Raw genomic sequence first — 25493 nt, 5'->3', positions numbered from 1 at the left:
GGAAGAATGTGATCACACGGAGGAGCTGCTTCTGAGGCGCGAGTCCGAGGCTGAAAAATGTTCTTCATTCTGCTGACGTCACTGTGGACACTTTGCACCGGAGCAGGAGGTAAGTGGCATCAATCAATCGATCAATGCAAAACAAAAGCATGCGTCAAAACGAGGATTACAGTCAACGGCTGGATGTAGAAATGTTTTGGGTTTTTTTTGTCTGAGGAGGTGCAGTGAGACTAACAGCACCGAAGGTTTATTAACATCTTGATTTATCTATTTCTCTGAAATTAATCATTTAAAAAACATTTCAGTCCACAGCTGTATTTAATAATAATAATAATAATACATGTATTATTATTATTATTATTATTCCAACTGAGTCAGTCTTTTTTTTCTATCCACTCAAAAAGTAAATCCATTTTAGCACAAATGCGCAGAAAAACAGGCGCTAAATATCCGCAGAAGCTGTTCATCCGTCGTGCTGATGAGCCTCCGCGCGTGAAAAACTCTACGCGACGATTGATTAAAAAAAAAAAAAACAGACACCCTGAAGAAAAAACGACGCGCCAAGTCTCTCTCTCTCTCTCTCTCTCTCTCTCTCTCTCTCTCTCTCTCTCTCTCTCTCTCTCTCTCTCTCTCTCTCTCTCTCTCTCTCTCTCTCGTGCACCTGCTCGCACACGCTCGTCGCGTCCTCGTTGCCGCAGAGAACTCCATGCGCAAGTTTTGGCGGCAAAATCACGCACGAAGCCTCTCGCGGCGTCCCGCGGATGCGCACGTGCTGCCGACGTGCACACTCGCACATCAGGAAAGAAAAGAACATCTGACGCGTTTCCTCACACGTGCATTCATTACTTCAATAAACAAACAAACAAATAAATAAATCTCTCAGTCAGGTGGAAGGAAAAAAATCCTTTAAAATATTTCCATATTGGTCGCCGAAACATTTAGTCGCTTAACAGTTAATTATATAACCAATAATAGGCTAATATTAAAAAAAAAAGATATTTAGAAAAATGCAAATAGGCCTTTTAATTCAGATAAAAATTAATCGCAAAAATGAGAGAGAGAGAGACCCTTCGGCTGTTCCCTTGTTTTCACTCGGGGTCACCACAGATGGATCTGCATGTTGAATTGGCATATGTTTTACGCCGGATGCCCTTCCTGACGCAGCTCCACATTGCAGGGAGAAAAGTGACAGTGGTGGGATTTGAACCCGGAACCTCCGAAGCCAAGTGCACTAACCATTTGGCCACCACCCCTAAAAATGAATCTCACGCATGAATTCCACGATGACGTCACGTGTCTGCGGGTTTGAGGGTGCCACTCGTTTCTTTTGCTGTTCGATAAATTATTGCTTTTGCTGTTATTATTATTATTATTATTATTATTATTAAGATTATCTGGTGACGCCACAGTGCGCAGTGTGTGCGCGCGCGCACTCGGCACACTTTGGGATTCAGAGGAGCTTCGTGCACAGTCCGTGCGTAAAGCATTTTGTTTGCCTTTTGCAAAAAGCCACGCACCCGCACCGCACGCGCATCGCGCCGTGCTGCAGGTTCATTCTGATGTTCAGTCGAAACGCTTGTGCATGTGATCCTGATCCAGACTTTAGTTTCTGCAGCGCGCGTTTGGTTTTCTGCAGAGGAGGAAAAAATCCGTGTCCGTGCTCGGCCGGTGACGCGCAGAAGAATAGACTTCTTTCTCTCCGTTTTGTGCTGTCATTTATTTTTCCGCACTCTGTGTCCACTGTGACTTCGCGCCGCTCGAGAAACGGACAGAAATCTGATTGGTTCACATAAAAGGAGCCAAATTCTATCTGAGAGCGCGTGCGCAAACACACACAAGACGTGACTGAGACAAGAAATACATCAAAATGTATCAAGATCAAAATAACAACATCAGTGAGAACTGAACCAACAACCCTTGACTTATTGAGAGCTGAGTCTGTAAAGGCCACGAGAGAGAAACCTGGTGGAACTTTCATGTCACTAACAAACTCAAAGTTCTTGGATAAACCCCACAAACAGGACTGCAGCACAGATGGAAAAACAAAACACAGCTGCGGCACGAAGGTTCAATTCCTGTTTGTGCTCAAATGTGCTTAAACAATAACAAAGTGCCCGCGAACGCATCACAATCACTTCTACATTTGGGTCATTTCTGAAGTATAGAATTTAAAAGACAATTGAGTAAAGCAAGAAAATACAACCACTTAACTTTATGAGTGAAAATAATTACAGGGCTTTAAAACAACAGCAAAAACCAAAAAACAAAACTTTTTAACGTACAGAAGATTATTATTCACTTTTCAAACTTTTTTTTGGTAAGTAATCTTCATCAACTGTTTGTGTTGCCACATACTTGGCATTATGCTTACAAAATGTATTTATTTGTTTATTTGAGGAAAAGGGGTAACTTCATAATTAATTAATTTCTTAATTTTTTAAATAGAAAAAAAACCTTTGCAACAGAATAAGAATTTGGACATTTAAATGGGCATTTTCTGTTAAAGCTCAGTTTTTAAAAAATGTGAATGGCGTTTTTATTAAAGTTATAAGGTTTCTATTACAAAATAAAACAAATTAATTTGATTTATTTGAAGTTTTTTTTTTGTATAATTTTTGGCCAAATAAATATCAGTAATCAACCTGAGTTCACTCAAATTTGACTTTTTGTTTATTATAATTATTTATTATTATTATTATTATTATTATATGAAGAAAAGTGTGTGTGTGTGTGTGTGTGTGTGTGTGTGTGTGTGTGTGTGTGTGTGTGTGTGTGTGTGTGTGTGTGTGTGTGTGTGTGTGTGTGTGAGAGAGAGTGAGAGAGAGAGAGAGAGAGAGAGAGAGAGACAGAGTGAGAGAGAGAGAGAGAGAGAGAGAGAGAGAGAGAGAGAGAGAGAGAGAGAGAGAGAGAGAGAGAGAGAGATGGATGAATGATGTGGAGAGGGTAAATCAGGAGGTGCTGAGGATTAGTGAGGACAGTGAGGATGAAGAGTGGAAAGGCAGTTGTTCCAGAGAGGCTTGGAAATGTTTACAAGGCGGTGGCATTTCTAAGTTATTTCATAAATCTTTATATAGCACTTTTCCATCTGCATCAGATACTCAAAGCACTTTACACACCACCAGGAGCAACTAGGGGGTTACAGACCTTGGATGCCTGACAAGTAGAAAAAACTGTGCTGCTTCAGATTTTTAAGAATAAGGGTGATGTGCAGAGCTGCAGTAACTACAGAACTACAGAAGCATTAAGTTGATCAGCCACAGCATGAAGTTATGGGAAAGAGTAGTCGAAGCTCAGTTTAGAAAACAGGTGAAAATTTTCTTATATTTTCTCATATTTTCTCCTGTAGACTATGATGTTTGTGGATGACATTATGATCTGTAGTGAGAGGAGAGAGTAGATTGCAACAAACCTGGAGAGGTGGAGATATGCTCAGGAGAGAAGGAGAATGAAAGTCAGTTGGCGCAAGACTGAGTACATCTGTGTGAATGAGAGTGAGACTGGTGGAATGGTGTGGTTACAAGAAGTAGAGGTGGTCTAAATATTTGGTGTCAACTACAGTGCATCCGGATCTTAATTGCAGCACTTCAATTTTTCCACAGTTTATGTTACAGCCTTATTCCAAAATGCATGAAATTCATTTTTTTTTCTTCCAAATTCTCAATCAATCAATTTTTTTATATAGCGCCAAACCACAACAAACAGTTGCCCCAAGGCGCTTTATATTGTAAGGCAAGGCCATACAATAATTATGTAAAACCCCAACGGTCAAAACGACCCCCTGTGAGCAAGCACTTGGCTACAGTGGGAAGGAAAAACTCCCTTTTAACAGGAAGAAACCTCCAGCAGAACCAGGCTCAGGGAGGGGCAGTCTTCTGCTGGGACTGGTTGGGGCTGAGGGAGAGAACCAGGAAAAAGACATGCTGTGGAGGGGAGCAGAGATCGATCACTAATGATTAAATGCAGAGTGGTGCATACAGAGCAAAAAGAGAAAGAAACAGTGCATCATGGGAACCCCCCAGCAGTCTACGTCTATAGCAGCATAACTAAGGGATGGTTTAGGGTCACCTGATCCAGCCCTAACTATAAGCTTTAGCAAAAAGGAAAGTTTTAAGCCTAATCTTAAAAGTAGAGAGGGTGTCTGTCTCCCTGATCTCAATTGGGAGTTGGTTCCACAGGAGAGGAGCCTGAAAGCTGAAGGCTCTGCCTCCCATTCTACTCTTACAAACCCTAGGAACTACAAGTAAGCCTGCAGTCTGAGAGCGAAGCGCTCTATTGGGGTGATATGGTACTACGAGGTCCCTAAGATAAGATGGGATCTGATTATTCAAAACCTTATAAGTAAGAAGAAGAATTTTAAATTCTATTCTAGAATTAACAGGAAGCCAATGAAGAGAGGCCAATATGGGTGAGATATGCTCTCTCCTTCTAGTCCCCGTCAGTACTCTAGCTGCAGCATTTTGAATTAACTGAAGGCTTTTTAGGGAACTTTTAGGACAACCTGATAATAATGAATTACAATAGTCCAGCCTAGAGGAAATAAGTGCATGAATTAGTTTTTCAGCATCACTCTGAGACAAGACCTTTCTGATTTTAGAGATACTGCGTAAATGCAAAAAAGCAGTCCTACATATTTGTTTAATATGCGCTTTGAATGACATATCCTGATCAAAAATGACTCCAAGATTTCTCACAGTATTACTAGAGGTCAGGGTAATGCCATCCAGAGTAAGGATCTGGTTAGACACCATGTTTCTAAGATTTGTGGGGCCAAGTACAATAACTTCAGATTTATCTGAGTTTAAAAGCAGGAAATTAGAGGTCATCCATGTCTTTATGTCTGTAAGACAATCCTGCAGTTTAGCTAATTGGTGTGTGTCCTCTGGCTTCATGGATAGATAAAGCTGGGTATCATCTGCGTAACAATGAAAATTTAAGCAATACCGTCTAATAATACTGCCTAAGGGAAGCATGTATAAAGTGAATAAAATTGGTCCTAGCACAGAACCTTGTGGAACTCCATAATTAACTTTAGTCTGTGAAGAAAATTCCCCATTTACATGAACAAATTGTAATCTATTAGACAAATATGATTCAGTATCAAGTGCAGTATCAAAAGCAGCACTGAGGTCTAACAGAACAAGCACAGAGATGAGTCCACTGTCCGAGGCCATAAGAAGATCATTTGTAACCTTCACTAATGCTGTTTCTGTACTATGATGAATTCTAAAACCTGACTGAAACTCTTCAAATAGACCATTCCTCTGCAGATGATCAGTTAGCTGTTTTACAACTACCCTTTCAAGAATTTTTGAGAGAAAAGGAAGGTTGGAGATTGGCCTATAATTAGCTAAGATAGCTGGGTCAAGTGATGGCTTTTTAAGTAATGGTTTAATTACTGCCACCTTAAAAGCCTGTGGTACATAGCCAACTAACAAAGATAGATTGATCATATTTAAGATCGAAGCATTAAATAATGGTAGGGCTTCCTTGAGCAGCCTGGTAGGAATGGGGTCTAATAAACATGTTGATGGTTTGGATGAAGTAACTAATGAAAATAACTCAGACAGAACAATCGGAGAGAAAGAGTCTAACCAAATACCGGCATCACTGAAAGCAGCCAAAGATAACGATACGTCTTTGGGATGGTTATGAGTAATTTTTTCACTAATAGTTAAAATTTTGTTAGCAAAGAAAGTCATGAAGTCATTACTAGTTAAAGTTAATGGAATATTCAGCTCAATAGAGCTCTGACTCTTTGTCAGCCTGGCTACAGTGCTGAAAAGAAACCTGGGGTTGTTCTTATTTTCTTCAATTAGTGATGAGTAGAAAGATGTCCTAGCTTTACGGAGGGCTTTTTTATAGAGCAGCAGACTCTTTTTCCAGGCTAAGTGAAGATCTTCTAAATTAGTGAGACGCCATTTCCTCTCCAACTTACGGGTTATCTGCTTTAAGCTACGAGTTTGTGAGTTATACCACGGAGTCAGACACTTCTGATTTAAAGCTCTCTTTTTCAGAGGAGCTACAGCATCCAAAGTTGTCTTCAATGAGGATGTAAAACTATTGACGAGATACTCTATCTCCCTTACAGAGTTTAGGTAGCTACTCTGCACTGTGTTGGTATATGGCATTAGAGAACATAAAGAAGGAATCATATCCTTAAACCTAGTTACAGCGCTTTCTGAAAGACTTCTAGTGTAATGAAACTTATTCCCCACTGCTGGGTAGTCCATCAGAGTAAATGTAAATGTTATTAAGAAATGATCAGACAGAAGGGAGTTTTCAGGGAATACTGTTAAGTCTTCTATTTCCATACCATAAGTCAGAACAAGATCTAAGATATGATTAAAGTGGTGGGTGGACTCATTTACTTTTTGAGCAAAGCCAATAGAGTCTAATAATAGATTAAATGCAGTGTTGAGGCTGTCATTCTCAGCATCTGTGTGGATGTTAAAATCGCCCACTATAATTATCTTATCTGAGCTAAGCACTAAGTCAGACAAAAGGTCTGAAAATTCACAGAGAAACTCACAGTAACGACCAGGTGGACGATAGATAATAACAAATAAAACTGGTTTTTGGGACTTCCAATTTGGATGGACAAGACTAAGAGACAAGCTTTCAAATGAATTAAAGCTCTGTCTGGGTTTTTGATTAATTAATAAGCTGGAATGGAAGATTGCTGCTAATCCTCCGCCCCGGCCCGTGCTACGAGCGTTCTGACAGTTAGTGTGACTCGGGGGTGTTGACTCATTTAAACTAACATATTCATCCTGCTGTAACCAGGTTTCTGTTAGGCAGAATAAATCAATATGTTGATCAATTATTATATCATTTACCAACAGGGACTTAGAAGAGAGAGACCTAATGTTTAATAGACCACATTTAACTGTTTTAGTCTGTGGTGCAGTTGAAGGTGCTATATTATTTTTTCTTTTTGAATTTTTATGCTTAAATAGATTTTTGCTGGTTATTGGTGGTCTGGGAGCAGGCACCGTCTCTACAGGGATGGGGTAATGAGGGGATGGCAGGGGGAGAGAAGCTGCAGAGAGGTGTGTAAGACTACAACTCTGCTTCCTGGTCCCAACCCTGGATAGTCACAGTTTGGAGGATTTAAGAAAATTGGCCAGATTTCTGGAAATGAGAGCTGCTCCATCCAAAGTGGGATGGATGCCGTCTCTCCTAACAAGACCAGGTTTTCCCCAGAAGCTTTGCCAATTATCTATGAAGCCCACCTCATTTTTTGGACACCACTCAGACAGCCAGCAATTCAAGGAGAACATGCGGCTAAACATGTCACTCCCGGTCCGATTGGGGAGGGGCCCAGAGAAAACTACAGAGTCCGACATTGTTTTTGCAAAGTTACACACCGATTTAATGTTAATTTTAGTGACCTCCGATTGGCGTAACCGAGTGTCATTACTGCCGACGTGAATTACAATCTTACCAAATTTACGCTTAGCCTTAGCCAGCAGTTTCAAATTTCCTTCAATGTCGCCTGCTCTGGCCCCCGGAAGACAATTGACTATGGTTGCTGGTGTCGCTAACTTCACATTTCTCAAAACAGAGTCGCCAATAACCAGAGTTTGATCCTCGAGTGTGTCGTCGAGTGGGGAAAAACGGTTAGAGATGTGAACGGGTTGGCGGTGTACACGGGGCTTCTGTTTAGGGCTACGCTTCCTCCTCACAGTCACCCAGTCGGCCTGCTTTTCCTGCTCGGGATCTGCCAGGGGGGAACTAACGGCGGCTAAGCTACCTTGGTCCGCACCGACTACAGGGGCCTGGCTAGCTGTAGAATTTTCCACGGTGCGGAGCCGAGTCTCCAATTCGCCCAGCCTGGCCTCCAAAGCTACGAATAAGCTACACTTATTACAAGTACCATTACTAGTAAAGGAGGCCGAGGAATAACTAAACATTTCACACCCAGAGCAGAAAAGTGCAGGAGAGACAGGAGAAGCCGCCATGCTAAATCGGCTAAGAGCTAGTAGCTACGCTAACCTAGCGGATTCCTAAAAACACGCAAAGTGAATAATGTGTAAATAATTTAGAGGTGATTCAGCAGAAGGAGTGCTTTAGTTAAGGCACGTAAAGATTACACTGGGAAACAAATCGTAATCTAGATAACTAGATCAATCTAACTGCGCAGATTAAACAGCTAACAGATACACACAATACCCCATAATGACAATGTGAAAAAAGTTTATTATTTTAGATGTATGCAAATATATATATATAAAGAAATCCCATGTACATAAGTATTCACAGCTTTTTCCATGATGCTTAAAATTGAGCTCAGGTGCATCCTGTTTCCACTGATCATTCTTGAGATGTTTCTACAGCTTAATTGGAGTCCACGTGGGGTAAATTCAGTTGATTGTACATGATTTGGAAAGACACACACCTGTATACATATTATGTCCCACAGTTGACAATGCATGCCGGAGCACAAACCAAGCATGAAGGCAAATGAAATTGTCTGTAGACCTCTGAGACAGGATTGTCTCAAGGCACAAATCTGTGCAAGAAAGCAACAGAAACATTTCTGCTGCTTTCAAGCTCGCAATGAGCACAGTGGCCTCTGTCATCTGTAAATAGAAGAAGTTCAGATTCACCAGGACTCTTCCTAGAGCTGGCCACCCCTCTAAATGGAGTGATCAGGGGAGAAGGACCTTAGTCAGGGAGGTGACCAAGAATCTGATGGTCACTCTGTTAGAGCTCCAGCATTCAGCAGGGTTAGGGTACATGCAGCAATGTACAGAGACATCCTGGATGAAAATCTGCTCCAGAGCGCTCTTCACCTCGGAGTGGAACGACGGTTCATCTTTCAGCAGGACAATGACCAGGGTTCTAGCTACGGTGGGTGGCACCGGGTGGTATCACCCAGTACTGCAAATTTCTGCCCGGCTCTCGGGTTCAAATGGGCTGTCCCGCCCAACTCGATCGTATTTCAAGCTTATAGAGTCGTACTTTTGTTTTATTTTGCAATTTCAACCAAATAATTAAAGAAATAAGAAATATGTTTCTCATTTTCTTAGTATCTAAGCTGCAAACAGCAGAGAGATCAGCAGTCAGCTGCTTTCAGCGCTCTGTTAAACCAAAAAGCTTGGAGATGGTGAGAGCGTGAGGGGAGCAAAGGAGACGAGGAGCAGGGGAGGAGCCTCAGCGAAATCAAATCAGTCCAGGTTCAGCTCTTGTTCAAACAAGACAATTAGAGGTTATATTGTTTAAAAAAATAAAGCTATCCCACTCAAACATGTTGGAAAGAAAACTGTCATGTCAGAAAAACCCTGCCTACTTCACAGGAGTAAAAGGTGCAGTGTGTCATTTTTGAAGAAGAGAGCAAATGCTATCTGCCCATCAAATATTAATTAACCTGACTGCCTGACTTTGAGAGAAACATTTAAAAAAGAACTTTGGTATTACAAATATTACAACATAAATGTAATTTTTGTCTATTATTCTTTCTTTCAATGCATCTAAAACCACTCAAAATTAGTTAAAATGGGGCTTGCCAATAACGTTTTAGAGGTATAAAACCCTATAGCTCAGGGGCTCTGCCCTCTTGACCCCCACCAGGTGCCCCTAGACCCCCAGCAGTGTATTGTGATCACATAATTTACCTGACACTAAAATGGTTCTAGCTAGAACCCTGACAATGACCCTAAGCCAACCACTCTACTGGTGGTTGGGTCTCACTGCGGTATTGTATCACTTCCTGTTCCGGAGCACAGCGGTGCTTTGCTATATCTGTTAGCTGTTTAATCTGCGTAGTTAGATTGATCTAGATAACTAGATAACAATTTGTTTCACAGTGTAATCTTTGCGTGCCTTAACTAAAGCACTCCCTCTGCTGAATCACCTCTAAATTATTTACACATTATTCACTTTGTGTGTTTTTAGGAATCCGCTAGCTTAGCACAGCTACTAGCTCTTAGCCGGTTTAGCATGGCAGCTTCTCCTGTGACTGTGAGGAGGAAGTGTAGTCCTAAACAGAAGCCCCCTGTACACCACCAACCCGTTCACATCTCTAACCGTTTTTCCCCACTCGGCGACACACCCGCTGAGGATCAAATGCTGGTTATTGGCGACTCTGTTTTGAGAAATGTGAAGTTAGCGACACCAGCAACCATAGTCAATTGTCTTCCGAGGGCCAGAGCAGGCGACATTGAAGGAAATTTCCACAGGCTTTTAAGGTGGCAGTAATTAAACCATTACTTAAAAAGCCATCACTTGACCCAGCTATCTTAGCTAATTATAGGCCAATCTCCAACCTTCCTTTTCTCTCAAAAATTCTTGAAAGGGTAGTTGTAAAACAGCTAACTGATCATCTGCAGAGGAATGGTCTATTTGAAGAGTTTCAGTCAGGTTTTAGAATTCATCATAGTACAGAAACAGCATTAGTGAAGGTTACAAATGATCTTCTTATGGCCTCGGACAGTGGACTCATCTCTGTGCTTGTTCTGTTAGACCTCAGTGCTGCTTTTGATACTGTTGACCATAAAATTTTATTACAGAGATTAGAGCATGCCATAGGTATTAAAGGCACTGCGCTGCAGTGGTTTGAATCATATTTGTCTAATAGATTACAATTTGTTCATGTAAATGGGGAATCTTCTTCACAGACTAAAGTTAATTATGGAGTTCCACAAGGTTCTGTGCTAGGACCAATTTTATTCACTTTATACATGCTTCCCTTAGGCAGTATTATTAGACGGTATTGCTTAAATTTTCATTGTTACGCAGATGATACCCAGCTTTATCTATCCATGAAGCCAGAGGACACACACCAATTAGTTAAACTGCAGGAATGTCTTTCAGACATAAAGACATGGATGACCTCTAATTTCTTGCTTTTAAATTCAGATAAAACTGAAGTTATTGTACTTGGCCCCACAAATCTTAGAAACATGGTGTCTAACCAGATCCTTACTCTGGATGGCATTACCCTGACCTCTAGTAATACTGTGAGAAATCTTGGAGTCATTTTTGATCAGGATATGTCCTTCAATGTGCATATTAAGCAAATATGTAGGACTGCTTTTTTGTATTTGCGCAATATCTCTAAAATTAGAAAGGTCTTGTTTCAGAGTGATGCTGAATAGCTAATTCATGCATTTATTTCCTCTAGGCTGGACTACTGTAATTCATTATTATCAGGTTGTCCTAAAAGTTCCCTGAAAAGCCTTCAGCTAATTCAAAATGCTGCAGCTAGAGTGCTGACGGGGACTAGAAGGAGAGCATATCTCACCCATATTGGCCTCTCTTCATTGGCTCCCTGTTAATTCCAGAATAGAATTTAAAATTCTTCTTCTTACTTATAAGGTTTTGAATAATCAGGTCCCATCTTATCTTAGGGACCTCATAGTACCATATCACCCCAATAGAACGCTTCACTCTCAGACTGCAGGCTTACTTGTAGTTCCTAGGGTTTGTAAGAGTACAATGGGAGGCAGAGCCTTCAGCTTTCAGGCTCCTCTCCTGTGGAACCAGCTCCCAATTCGGATCAGGGAGACAGACACCCTCTCTACTTTTAAGATGAAGCTTAAAACTTTCCTTTTTGAAAAAGCTTATAGTTAGTGCTGGATCAGGTGACCCTGAACCATCCCTTAGTTATGTTGCTATAGACTTAGACTGCTGGGGGGTTCCCATGATGCACCCAGTATTTCTTTTTATTCACCTCTTTTTGCTCTGTATGCACCACTCTGCATTTAATCATTAGTGATTGATCTCTGCTCCCCTCCACAGCATGTCTTTTTCCTGGTTCTCTCCCTCAGCCCCAACCAGTCGCAGCAGAAGACTGCCCCTCCCTGAGCCTGGTTCTGCTGGAGGTTTCTTCCTGTTCAAAGGCAGTTTTCCTTCCCACTGTCACCAAGTGCTTGCTCACAGGGGGTCGTTTTGACCGTTGGGGTTTTTCTGTAATTATTGTATGGCTTTTGCATTACAATATAAAGCACCTTGTGGCAACTGTTTGTTGTGATTTGGCGCTATATAAAAAAATTGATTTGATTTGATTTTGATTTGATTTGATTTGATTTTGCAAGAGTGAAGGGGAAAGTTGTTTAGTGAGACCTTGGTGCTGACCAGGCAGGAGTAGAAGAGAGAGGCCAAAGAGGAGGTTTATGGACGTGCTGAGGGAGGACAAGCAGGCGGTTGGTGAGACAGCAGCCCAGTCTCACATTTTTTTTTTCGTACATCTGTCACGAAAAGATTCAAATTTTTGTGACTTTTTTTTTTAAACTCACTATTACTAACACTACTCCGACCCCCAACCCTAAACATAACCCCCCAATTCCGTGCACCCGTCACAGAATGAATTAGAATACATTTGTGCTCCCATGACGAGAATTTTGCACTTTTCCTGACAATATGACGAACCAGTAGATGAATGTGTATTTCATGCTGCTGAATCGGGACATGCCGTGAGGCCGGGTTGGAGACAGAGGAGGCTACAGAGTTCAGGGTGAGGATGGAAAGGATTGATCTGCCTTGCTGACCCCTAATGGGAGCAGCTGAAAGAAGAAGCAGTAGTTATTGTTCTTATTATTATCTTGGAAGTGCTGTTTTTTCTGGTATGGTGATTATTATTATTGTTGTTCAGAAAAAAACAGGTGCAATAAACCATTTTGTTGCCTTCAGCAGTATCCAGTCAGAGTTTTGTGTTGTAAGATTTCTTGTTCTACAGCAATCATTGAATAATGAACTGATCATTTTCCTGCATCGAGAGGCAATTCCACATGTGCATGTTTTATTTTTAGCCTTTATCGCAGCACGGCAGGAGGAAAAGTCTCCGTAACATCACAAAGAAGGCCACCGGTGCTCATACAGTCCTAATGAAAGCGTGAGAGACCCTTCCTTTGTCTTTTCAGTGGTTTTTCAGAAATATTTGATCTGGGAGATTGCTGCAGATATTTGTCTCACAGTGTGGTGTGATAACATGCAAACCGATTGTGAAATATTAATAAACCCTCAAACCAGCGTGCAAGAATGTGAGCCAGTGTTTTTTTCTGCAAGCAAGGAAAGATAAAACCCAACCACTAACGTTTATGTGAACAGCAAAGCAATTCCTGTGTATTAGGACATTTTCTATGGCCAGGAAAACAGCCGACTCGGTCCCAAATGAGAACAATTCACTGTTTGCAAGAAGAGAGAGAGCGAGAGAAAAAATAAACTATTAATAAAATGGCACATTTGTAAAAAATACATTAAATGTAAGTGGATGGTTGCCAGCAAGTATGTTTAATAAGAAATGTCCACCGGCGCTGACAGTGGTTCCAGACTTATTGATGTCACCCAAAGAGAACAATAGTGGGAAGTGACTGATGCATCAAATTAGTCTGTTTGTTTATACGGTTACTCGGGTTGGTATTATTTCAGATCAAATAGCACATAACTGTGCCAGAGGATGTAATCATGCAAATGTTTTCCCACCACCTATGGACAAATTTAGTTTTTAAAATAATTAAAACATTAGCAATCAAACCCCAAATCTATGTTTTGCCGAAACTTAAAACTGCAGAGCATAAGGTATTAACATGTTCTTGCTTTTTATCATAACATACAGTCAGTATTTATGTTAATAATATATCTAGAGGTATTATTTACCCACTGGTAGTATTTGTATCATAAACATCTGCAGAAAATTCAATAAGTTCTGCTTTTGTTGTTCATTGTTCAAAAATTTTATTTGGGAAGAGCTGTATGTTGGTTGGTTCAGCCAGAGTACTCGATTTCTTGGCAATCAAGTTTAAACAGTTTTAATATGACAGAGTTGTTAGAAATTTTACATATTCTTTAATGTAGATTTACTGCAAATTACACCAAGAAGTATGAAGACATTATTCACCTTTATGACATCATACAGGTTTCTTCAAGAAAGCTTTAAAAAAGCAAACTATCCTTTCAGAAATCAGAAAAGTTTTATTGCCATATGAGTGAACAAATTCACAACATTAGGAAATTGCCTTCGATATTCACGTCACCAAAGACAGACACTTTAATCCTCTTTACGACCTTATGTCTTGGTGGGGTCTGTAGGACAGCCTGTTAGCCTGTTGCTTTAAATGGAAAGGTGCTCTGCCTCTGACGTTACAGAGGAATCTCTCTCCAACAGATCACGTGGGTGTGTCACACAGGTCCAAAGCATCACATAATAACAATAATACAAGCAAAGCATCACACAGTGGCACCATGCTCGCTCATGGTACACTGTGTCCCAAATAGGAAGTGCCAAATTTTGAGTTCACAGTAAAACAGGAAATGTCAAATGTTGAACACTTCCTGGATTGACAACAGACAAGCTCTTGTAGAATATTGAGGGAATTCAGTGGCAAGTTGAGACTGAAACAGTAAGTGCCCAATTTTGAGTCCACAGTGTAGTTAGGGGGTTCTGGGGGGGGCCTAACCTCCTCTTTTAGCCATGTCAATGCTCCCCAGATGATTTACTGAAAATAAAGTGTGAAGGACCTAAATGAGATGGAGAGGGCTTTCCAGACATATGAGAGGCAAATAAAAAAAATCTTTAAAAGGCGGGGGGTTAAGAGGGCTGTAGTCAGGGGGGTAGCCCCCGAGAAGCTGAAGGTTTTTAGCCATGCTAATACTCCCCAGAAGCATTTAAGGACCTAAATGACATGGTGAGATGCTGAAGAGCTTCGCTTGTTCATGTCCGTGGCATATACATATTAATCAATCAATCAATCAATCAATTTTTTTTATATAGCGCCAAATCACAACAAACAGTTGCCCCAAGGCGCTTTATATTGTAAGGCAAGGCCATACAATAATTATGTAAAACCCCAACGGTCAAAACGACCCCCTGTGAGCAAGCACTTGGCTACAGTGGGAAGGAAAAACTCCCTTTTAACAGGAAGAAACCTCCAGCAGAACCAGGCTCAGGGATAATAATAATTAATATGCCGTGAGTGTGTCAGTAAGCCAATAAGTCAGGGTTAAATTTTGCTCATAGCTTGGGCACAGTCAAAGATTTGTGGGACTTTGAGAGTGTTTAACATGAAATTCCAACCATGTAGTTCCGTGTTGTATAAAGTACCGGAAAATCACACTTAAGTAAAAGTACAGATACCCACTAAACAAAAAGACTTTAGTAGAAGTTCAAGTCACTGATTGAAATGGTACTCAAGTAAAAGTCTTAAAGTATCTAGTATTTATTGTACTTAAGTATGACATGTAATGTACAACTAAATGTACTCAAGTATTGAAAGTAAAAGTATAAGTAAATGTTAATAATCAAAACGGACTGATTGTTTTTTTTTATATTACAAAGTTTATCTAGGCTTGTAAATGACTGGTAGTATTAGTCAAAGTACTGAAAATTGTGCACATCACACAAAAACACTTCAGAAACAAGGTTTCAAAACCTAAACGAGAGTAGATTACTCACTAGGTGTTCACAGGAAACAGTTATTTATTTCTATATGTATTTATTTATTTTCATTGTTACATGGTTTTATCTTTTCTGTTGTGTTTTGTATCATTAGGTTCTTTTTGTCTCTTTCTCTAAAATTGTATTGTAACATTATTAGTCTATTATTATTGACTATTATTGTCTATTATGTAGACTATTATTGTTGTTGCTATAATATATGAATAAAAATAAATTTAAAAAATTACAATTTGACTCTTTTACGACAACGAACGCTGAGCCATTAATTATACAGAAAATAAATCAACACAAACATGCTGAGGCGAACAGCTTAATGCTAACTTTAACATTGAAAACGCCGTAGACATGCTAACGCGTTAGCATCGGTCCAGTTTTTAAGTTATAAAATACATCTATCAACTGTTTCAGAAGACCATAACAGGTCGGTTTAACATAAAAATATTAAATATTACTCACAGACATATGCTCTTCAGGGTTTTAGCGGGGAAAAATTAGGATCAAGCGAAATAAAGCAATCAATCCACGAATCATAGATCGAAGCACTGCTTCGACCTGTGAATCACTGCTTCAATTGGTCCAAGGTTCAAAGCAAAGCCACGCTGCAGAAAAGTTGATTACAGACCCGCTGCAGGTCTGTAATCAATGTAGAGAAATGATCATTTTCCTGACAAACACCCCACAAGTGCACAAGTGCAAAAAAGCCTACTGGACATGACTCATGACAAATCGGCCTGACTTCATTGCAGTCACTAGTAATCAGTGGTGTCTCTGGGTGAAAACACCACTTTTTTCGTGTGTTCTTTCTTTTTTTTGTAACGAGTAACGGCATGGCACATAGAAAATGTATTGGAGTAGAAGTATGCAATTAAGGTCGGAAATGTAGTGAAGTAAAAGTGAAAGTAAGCAGAATTAAAAAACTCAAGTAAAGTACAAAGTCTCCCAAAACGTACTTAAGTACAGTAGTGAAGTATTTTTACTTTGTTACTATACAACACTGTGTAGTTCAAAGGTGTAGTTAAAAAATGTATTTTGCACAATTCAACCCCTTAATACAACACTGGTGAAAAGAAGGGAATCCTCTTATTTGAAAAGCTTGTAACACTGAATTTCAAGGAACCCAAGGTGGGTTCCTTCAGTTTAAGCAGATCCTAAATCGGCCCTGAGGCCTGATGGTGCTGGTGTTTATCTCCAGATTCCAAAGTGTCAAATAAATAAATAGCTGAAAGTCGTGCAAACCTTGTTGATGTGCAGTGTAAGTCACACTGCAGGCTGATGGTTCTCTGTGTTTCAGATTGGTGCTACCAGTCTCAGTTCACCTGTGAGCAACAATGTAACGGTGAGCTGATTAAACAGAAGTATTTCATCGAGGTTACCTGAAACCTGACGTGCAGCATGATAATGATGTTGGATTTCTCATTTTAGCACCAGAGAAGTGGGATCACGCTTCCAGCGACTGCATGGGACTCGCTCAGTCACCCATCAACATTGTGACCAGAAGGACGGTGCCAGATGAACGGCTGACCCCGCTGAAGTTCAGGAACTACCAGGAGACATTCAGAGGAGTCATTAAGAATAACGGGCACTCAGGTGTGTTTCAGTAAACATCAAATAGTCATTGAGGCTCTGAAGATGTTTGGAACCTCTTCATGCTCTGCATGTGTCCACCACAGTTCAGGTTGCAGTTCCTCACCACGCCACCATCTCAGGCGGAGGTCTGTCGACTGAATATAAGGCGGTGCAGTTCCACCTGCACTGGGGCAAGAATGGAGGCCCGGGCTCTGAACACACCATTGATGGAGACCAGTATCCAATGGAGGTGCCTCAACGTGCACACGTACACAGAATGACAGTGCATGATGTAGCTGGTTAGACTACATCACTGATCTCCATCACGTGATCCACAGTCAGGACACTCGGTCTACATACCGTCTTAAATAATGAATAGCGCCCCAACATTCATGATGTTTGTGTTCATTTGGTTGGTAACCATCAACAAGAGTTTTAGACCAGTTTTAAATAAATAAACCGTGTATTTAAACTACAACAACACACCCGTGCAGAATATAAATATATCCAAGCCAGCATACAGATGGGAAATATAAATAAAACACATTTCGAATTCTTTTCTGTGATATATCCAGCCCGCTGTGCAGCACAGTGGCTTAGTGGTTAGCACTGTTGCCTCACAGCAAGAAGGTCATGGGATCGATTCTCTCCTGTGGCCTTTCTGTGTGGAGTTTGCATGTTCTCCCCGTGTTTGTGTGAGTTCCCTCCGGGTGCTCCGGTTTCCTCCCACATCCAAAGACACGCAGGTTAGGTGGACTGGAAACTTTGAACTGTGGACTGGAAACTTTGAACTAGGTGTGTGTGCGGGTGTGAATGTGTTTGTTTATCTATATATGGCCCTGCGACAGACCGGCATCCTGTCCAGTGTGTACCACGTAACACACCCTATAACTGCTGGGATAGGATCCAGCCCCCCGCAACCCTTATTTGGAGTAAGCAGGTATAGAATATGGATGGGTGGAGCTAGCCCGCTAGTACCACCATTAATGTTCATTGTTCGTACAGTTTGCACATAATGTCTATTATGGTTTATGGTTTATGCACATAAACCTTAAGTAACTGTCAAAATCACAGGAAATAAATGCTTTTTCAGTCACGTTTTTTCAGCTATAGCTTCTTCCTAGTGGGTGGTGTTGCAACCCCCACAAGAAGTTGCACAGTGACACAATTTTTACAATTTTTTTCTGTTCCCACTAGCTCTTTTGTGCCAGAAAAAAAGGACACAGCTAAGCCATTTCACTCTTACATGGACTATAAATATTTTCCACTATATGTTGGTGTTAGCTGGATGGCTAGCTGGTTAGCAAATGTTTGATAGTAGTAGGTGAATTAACATTACCTAACCTGAGCTGATGAAAACACAAAACTGTACTATATTCACGTGTTTTTCAGTAATGTTAACTTACCTATCCAATAATAAAGCCAACTCAGAGTCAGTTTTGATCTCCAAAACCAAACAATCAATCAATCAATCAATTTTTTTTTTTATATAGCGCCAAATCACAACAAACAGTTGCCCCAAGGCGCTTTATATTGTAAGGCAAGGCCATACAATAATGATGTAAAACCCCAACGGTCAAAACGACCCCCTGTGAGCAAGCACTTGGCTACAGTGGGAAGGAAAAACTCCCTTTTAACAGGAAGAAACCTCCAGCAGAACCAGGCTCAGGGAGGGGCAGTCTTCTGCTGGGACTGGTTGGGGCTGAGGGAGAGAACCAGGAAAAAGACATGCTGTGGAGGGGAGCAGAGATCGATCACTAATGATTAAGTGTTCCCTTCAGTTTTTCAGAACTAGCATCAATGTTTGCTCATGTTTTCGCTCAACGTCTATGTAATTCCTGTTTGGTCTGATGGCCTGTAGCAGGTAAAAGTTATTCTTGATGTCTCTGAGTGTGTCATGCTGGAATCTGGTCATTTTTTGGTGTTAGCTAACGCCATGTTATTAGCTGCAGAATCTATTCCGGAATATGAACTGGAATCCTCTCCGGCTCTACTGTACAGAGCAAGATAGTCCAGAGTGCTTAAATGTCATAAATTATGTGAGGAAATCGACTTTGTTGTGAAATCTGACCTGAGAACAGTAAACACACTATTATAGGCAACCGAGAAAGTCAGCAAATGGCTTGTTAAATTTTTTGGGTGAGGTTACAACCTGCTCGCATATATACATTCAATAGTTATGACAACTTAGATTTATAGTAACCTTTCAAGGACCCCAAGCCTGCAGTCATTACAACATTGTATGCTGGACTTACTATTTATCAGCTACTTAGGACGCTAGTGAAAACTACAATTAGCTTACCGTCATGCGTCGTCTCTTAGCAGCTTGTAGCCTCTCGTCTTCAGCTTCATATTCTGGTGTGACTTCCCAAAGTCTCCTGTATTTTCTCTTAAAACCCACAGAGCAGGCAGCACAGCATCACCTCAGAGTTTGTGTTTGTGTCACGTGTAAATTGATGTTATGGCAGTTTCGCGCAGCCGTGACTGAGACCGACAACTGACGACCTCTGACGACTCCGCCCACTTTGAGGAGGTTGTATTTGTAATGGAAAATGACGCACCTAGAACCAAACTGAGTCGAGCCGAGCCGAGTGGTGCCCGATCTGTGTAATGGAAAAGGGGCTAAAATACGTAGGTCCTATATCGGCCCTGAGGCCTGATGGTGCAGCTGATTCTCTCCAGATTCTGAAGCGTCACACAGATTAGAGTCTATAACTCCACCTGCACAGGGGGCCAGTGACTTCCCCAGTCCAGATCAGGACCCATTTACAGCTGGGTGGACTCAGACCATGTAGATGATGTGGCTTGTCCAAGGACATAGACAGGGAGCATGAGCAGGGTTCGATCCCAGGTCTGCAGATTGGGAGGCCAGCTCCTTATCCACTCAGCTAGCTACTCTGCATTTATATTTTAAAATGATTAAAAATGTAGAAATCCTCATAATACACCTTTTTTTGGGGGGGTGAATCCAATTTGTCATTTTGTTAAATTATCGTGTGAAAGAATAAAACGGGTAACATGAGCTACATTTGTTCCAACAGATGCACATTGTTCACATGAAGCATCATTACACTGATCTGAAAACAGCTCTGTTGGACAAAGAAGGAGTTGCTGTTCTTGGATTTTTCTACGAGGTGACCTCACACGATTTTTAATGCTGAAATCAAACTATTATTGTGAGCACGAACTGAAACAAAGCTGCAAACTGTTACTTTGCCTTTTCAGAGGTCCAGAAGTGCAAACCGAAAGTACGACGCCATCATCAGTTCACTGCAAAACATCAGAGCAACAAGTAGGTGCCACGGTTCAGTATTCTGGACTAAAGAGCACGTCTTCAAAGCTGTGCCTGACTGTTTCCTCTCTGGTTGATGTGTCTTCAGACAGAAATGTGTCTCTGCTTCCCATCTCACTGGAGCAGCTGATGCCGTTGCAGCAGAACCTGACGAGCTACTACCGCTACAAAGGTTCTCTGACAACGCCGGGCTGCACAGAGTCTGTGATTTGGACCGTGTTTGAGAACCCCATCCCTATGAGCATAGAACAGGTACCAACACAGCTAACTACCAAAAAAAAAAAAAAAAAAAAAAAAAAAAAGGTTTTCTGCACAGTACAGTAAAATCACAATAAATGAAAAAAATATCACAGCATTTCTGATTCAGATGATCTTGTTCACAAACCTGCAGCCACTGAGTCCATTTTAAACTGAAAGTTTTTCAGGTCAGGTCTGGGAGGATGCGCTTCATCTGCATGGCAACCACCCAGGCAGACAACTGGTCCATCCCCACCTCTTAAAAGTAATCATCTGTCTGCTGTGGCTAGGTGAAACCTGGGCATGTCCTTGTCCTTCTCCACTCACTGCGGCACCAAAGTGCTGGATCAAGCATCCAAACGCACCATATGGCCAAAATGTTGTTGACGTTCCCTCACAATGCGAATGATACAGCTGATTCTCCCCAAGTAACCTCTCATTTGACACAAAGTCATTCCAGTGGTACCAGTGGCGGCTGGCCCATGGGGGCGCTCGGGCGCTGCTCTCCTAGATGTGGAGGGGAAAAGTCATAATATATATATATATATATATATATATATAAAAAGTATTATCAATGTCAGTTTTACTTAATAGTATGTGCCTACATGTAATATGAATGATTAAAACAACACTTCCTCCAACTGACTCTCATTCAACAGTGCATTTCCACCGACAGAAGCAGAGAACGTATCATTCCTCATCTTGGGCGCTCATTCAAAGCGCCCTTGAAGTGCAGCGAAATAACCAATTGTATGTAGTTGCTAGGGAAAATTAATAAATATTTGGCAAATCAGCATTGCCAAAATTAATGGCTTTGGGGCGCCGGAATTTTAGCCCTTGCTACAAAAATGCGGGAACGTTAGATTGCTACAGTCAGTGATATATGTGACGCTGCAGCTGCTGCTGTCAGTCAGTCAGTCAGGAAGAGATGATGGCGACGACGACGGTTGGGTTATATTTACTTTTATTTTGTCTCCATGTGTTTTGCTGGAGTAAGTTGAAGAACTCTGGGACTCCTCCTGTTCGTTATGTCTTCCGAGGTTTAAAACGGAACAAAACTAATCAAATCAATGACACCAAAGTTTCGCGGGGATTCTTTTGGAGGCGCATGGAGGTGCACACATCAGATCTTTCTCGTTGTTTAATGACAACTGCACATCCCGGTTGGAGGAGAGACGTTTGTCTGACTCGTTATAAACCGTGTCAGGCTTCATTCACACTGTCAGCGCGCACACGTCACGGAGGCTGCTGATCTGCACGGATGGAAAGGAGCGCATCCACCTCTTCAGCTCAGGTGAGCTGACGAGCTGCTCGGATTTATTCCCGAATGTTGCTCCTGGTGTGGAAACGAGGGTGAAAATTTAAGATAAAACGAATGAGTGATATTTTTTTTGTTGTTTTAGGGGGTCAAACCTCCATTCCACTCAGTAATGTTCATAGAAAATATTACCTTAATTTTCTCTCTCGCTCTGTCACACACACACACACACACACACACTCTCTCTCTCTCTCTCTCTCTCTCTCTCTCTCTCTCTCTCTCTCTCTCTCTCTCTCTCTCTCTCTCTCTTCACACACACACACACACACACACTCTCTCTCTCTCTCTCTCTCTCTCTCTCTCTCTCTCTCTCTCTCTCTCTCACACACACACACACACCCACCTCTCTCTCTCTCTCTGTCTCTCTCTCTCTCTCTCTCTTTCTCTTGTCTCTCTCTCTCAACACACACACACACACTCTCTCTATCTCTCTCTCTCTCTCTCTCTTCTCTCTTATTGCTCTCTCTCTCTCACCACACACCAACACAAACACACACACTCTCTCTCTCTCTCTCTCTCTCTGTCCCTCTCTCTACAACTCTTCTCTCTCTCTCTCTCTCTTGCTCTCTCTCTCACACACACACACACTCTCTCACACACACACACTCTCTCTCTATCTCTCTCTCTTTCTCTCGTCTCTCCTCTCTCACACACCACACTTCTCTCTCTCTCCTCCTCTCTTCTCTCTCTCGCTCACTCCTCTGGTCTCTCTCTCTCACACACACACACTCTCTCTCTCTCTCTCTCTCTCTCTCTCTCTCTGTCTCTCTCTCTCACACACACACTCTCTCTCTCTCTCTCTCTCTCTGTCTCTCTCTCACACACACACTTTCTCTCTCTCTCTCTCTCTGAAGGTGGTGTGAACATTGTCATATGTACATAATGTTCTTTTGTCAATTGAAGAATTTTTCCATATTTTGAAAGAGTGTAAATGTGGTGATATTTTCTGTTTTGTTATGGTCGGTCTCATTGTGAACCCCAGGATCTGTTTGTCTGAAGATAATGGCAGTTCAGTACAGTTTGGTGTACTTTGTGTGTAATTGGTGTCAAATGGTGAAATGTTCTTTGCTCAAGAATTTGAGTGTTGTATTTGATACTGTTCCTTTCCAAAGTAGAAATGGGGCCTAATATAGCTGTAAATGGTTAACTTTATCTGTAAAACTGCTGATTTGAGAAGGACATGAAATGATTATTGTGGAATTGTAGTAATTTTCCGACTGTTCACTTGAATGCCTGTACTGGACAAGGCAAGGGAATCTATTGGCACAGCAGCCCCACCAAGACTCTTTTTCACCAGCCGCCACTGAGTGGTACCCAAGGATCTTCCAAAGAGACCTGGTACCAAAAACATCCAGTTGTCATCGTAGGTCACTGATTAGTGTCAAAATCCCACAACCATACAGCAAGACAGGTAGCACCAGGACCCTAAAGACTTGGACCATCATTTTTTGCAAAGATATCAGCATTCCCACTGTAGCCAAGTGCTTGCTCACAGGGGGTCGTTTTGACCGTTGGGGTTTTACATAATTATTGTATGGCCTTGCCTTACAATATAAAGCGCCTTGGGGCAACTGTTTGTTGTGATTTGGCGCTATATAAAAAAATTGATTGATTGATTGATTGATTGATTGATTGATTGATTGATTGCCCAACACATCTGTCCAGCGACCACATGACTTCATACACTTTTCCGAATAATTTCACAATCTCAAAGCCTGAGGACCCACATTGATAAATGTCCAGGAAGCCATTAAAAGCCTGGATCTTAGTATTGAGAGTAACCATTGATTCCACAAAAATCACAGCACTGTCTGTGATGTCATGGTCAGAAAATCGTTACTCACCAGAAAAACCAGCTAAGCTGCTGGTTTCCACAACCCTTCCCAACACCAGGTCCATGAAAACACTGAACAGTGGAGGAGCAAAAACATATCCCTGAGGAACACCAGTTTTCACTGGGGAAAAACTCAAAGTCTCTGCTTCCATTCCGTACAGCACTCACACTGTGTATAAGCTTGCTATGATGTCCAGCAATTTCTTGGGGATCCCACATCAGGCTACTGTATTGTGTAAAATTAGGATGAGTTGTTCACTTTAAGAACATATGAATCTTGTTTCACTAGGGACATCACTAAAGAAATCATATTACCCTAAACTCACTCACTCATCTTCAACTGCTTAGTCCAATGAAGGGTCACGGGGGACTGGACGCCAGTCTGTCACAGGGCCACATATAGACAAACACACTCACACCTGCACACACACGTACGGACAATATTTTAAGGCATTGGGCTTAAGACCAGAAGATCCTCGGTTCAAATCCCAGCCTGACTGGAAAATCACTAAGGACCCTTGGGCAAGGTCTTTAATCCTCTAGCTGCTCCCGGTGTGTAGTGAGCATCTTGTATGGCAGCACCCTGACATCGGGGTGAATGTGAGGCATTATGTATAAAGCGCTTTGAGTGTCTGATGCAGATGGAAAAGTGCTATGTAAATGCAGTCCATTTACCATTTACCATTTATTTGAAAGGCATCTAGATTACCATGTGCAGTGTTAATGAAGCTAACGTTGTGTTTGTCTTCTTTCGTTCTAGCTTCAGGCCTTCTCCGAACTCAAGTTCAAGGATGGAAAGGCAATGGTTGGAACTTTCAGGCCCGTCCAGCCACTGAATAGTCGAGTGGTGTACAGGTCAGGAGTTGTGACAATCGTGTCCAGTGCCATTCTCCTTTTGGCTGCTGTTGCTGCATCCTTGACCCTGCCCAACCCCAACTAGAATATTGCATCCCTGCAACACCGATGAAGGCAATAAGTTCTGAAATACTCCTCAGCTGAAAATTGGTCCCTAACAACTTCATCGCATTGGTTACCAGGACGAACCGTCACGTTATAGTGCCGGCACGACTCACCCAGAATTCCTTCCCTCATGACACATATGACAAAGGAAGAACACCTTCAGAAAGGTGCCATAAGGGTTGGATAAGCATTAATGGGTCTGGAGTGAAGTAGTTTTTATGTCCAGCATTATGAATGTGCCATGAAGCAGGTTCTTCCTACAGAGTCATCAGTCTCACAGCAACAAAGGTTTCAGGCCTTAAACTTAAACTTTCACAGCATGCATATCAATCATTGTTGTGCACTTTAGACTTCATCCACCTTTTCCAATGTCAGGTAAATTTAGTTTCTGCTAATGTTTGAGCCGTGCTCTGATTGTTTGCTCTGTCAGGGCCGGTGTCCACGCCACCACTTGGCACATGATATGTTGATCTTAATGGGGCATGTGAACAGCAAAGAGCTATTAATAGCAGAACTGAGTCATAAAAACAAGGTCCATTTCAAAACCAGGGGTCAAAGAGTCAGCACTTTGGCTGTTTGTTTAAAGTCCACCAACAGGTGAACGATTCACTACTGGAAAAGTGAGGGATGGAGGCTTTTGCTTTTCTCCACTGGAGTCCATTTTCAGGGGGAGATCCATGATGTGTTTCATTCCTTCTCCTCACGCCGAAGGTGCTCTGACAGAGTGTCACCGAATGAGTGACAGCTCAGATTTTGGTGGATTAGCATATCTGGAGCAGATCACAGTCACTTTCATGCCACACACATGCTCATGCTGCACATACAGTAGTGTTCAGAATAATAGTAGTGCTATGTGACTAAAAAGATTAATCCAGGTTTTGAGTATATT

The 25493-nt window shown here is 41.6% G+C and overlaps 1 protein-coding gene across 1 annotated transcript; it reads left to right on the top strand.

The window, feature by feature from the left end:
- On the top strand, positions 1 to 25423 carry ca4a (carbonic anhydrase IV a). The gene is made up of 8 exons (XM_034177530.1): positions 1 to 109; positions 16689 to 16733; positions 16820 to 16984; positions 17068 to 17213; positions 20005 to 20097; positions 20189 to 20255; positions 20344 to 20507; positions 24405 to 25423. The coding sequence occupies exons 1-8, from the start codon at positions 58 to 60 to the stop codon at positions 24582 to 24584; spliced, it is 912 nt and encodes a 303-aa protein (XP_034033421.1). The 5' UTR covers positions 1 to 57; the 3' UTR covers positions 24585 to 25423.
- Positions 25424 to 25493: the final 70 nt, after the last annotated feature.

Source organism: Thalassophryne amazonica, chromosome 9, assembly GCF_902500255.1.
Source record: "Thalassophryne amazonica chromosome 9, fThaAma1.1, whole genome shotgun sequence".
Taxonomy (NCBI): domain Eukaryota; kingdom Metazoa; phylum Chordata; class Actinopteri; order Batrachoidiformes; family Batrachoididae; genus Thalassophryne; species Thalassophryne amazonica.
The sequence above is the reverse complement of the archived record's forward strand: the minus strand, read 5'-3'. Positions and strand labels throughout refer to the sequence as shown.

What these genes read in the sequence shown, in the direction of transcription:
- ca4a (XM_034177530.1), top strand. Translation starts at nt 58, where the DNA reads ATGTTCTTCATTCTGCTGACGTCACTGTGGACACTTTGCACCGGAGCA. An exon ending in TTCTTGGATTTTTCTACGAG is followed by an intron (nt 20,098 to 20,188) that starts GTGACCTCACAC and finishes TTGCCTTTTCAG; the next exon opens with AGGTCCAGAAGTGCAAACCG. An exon ending in TCCCTATGAGCATAGAACAG is followed by an intron (nt 20,508 to 24,404) that starts GTACCAACACAG and finishes CTTTCGTTCTAG; the next exon opens with CTTCAGGCCTTCTCCGAACT.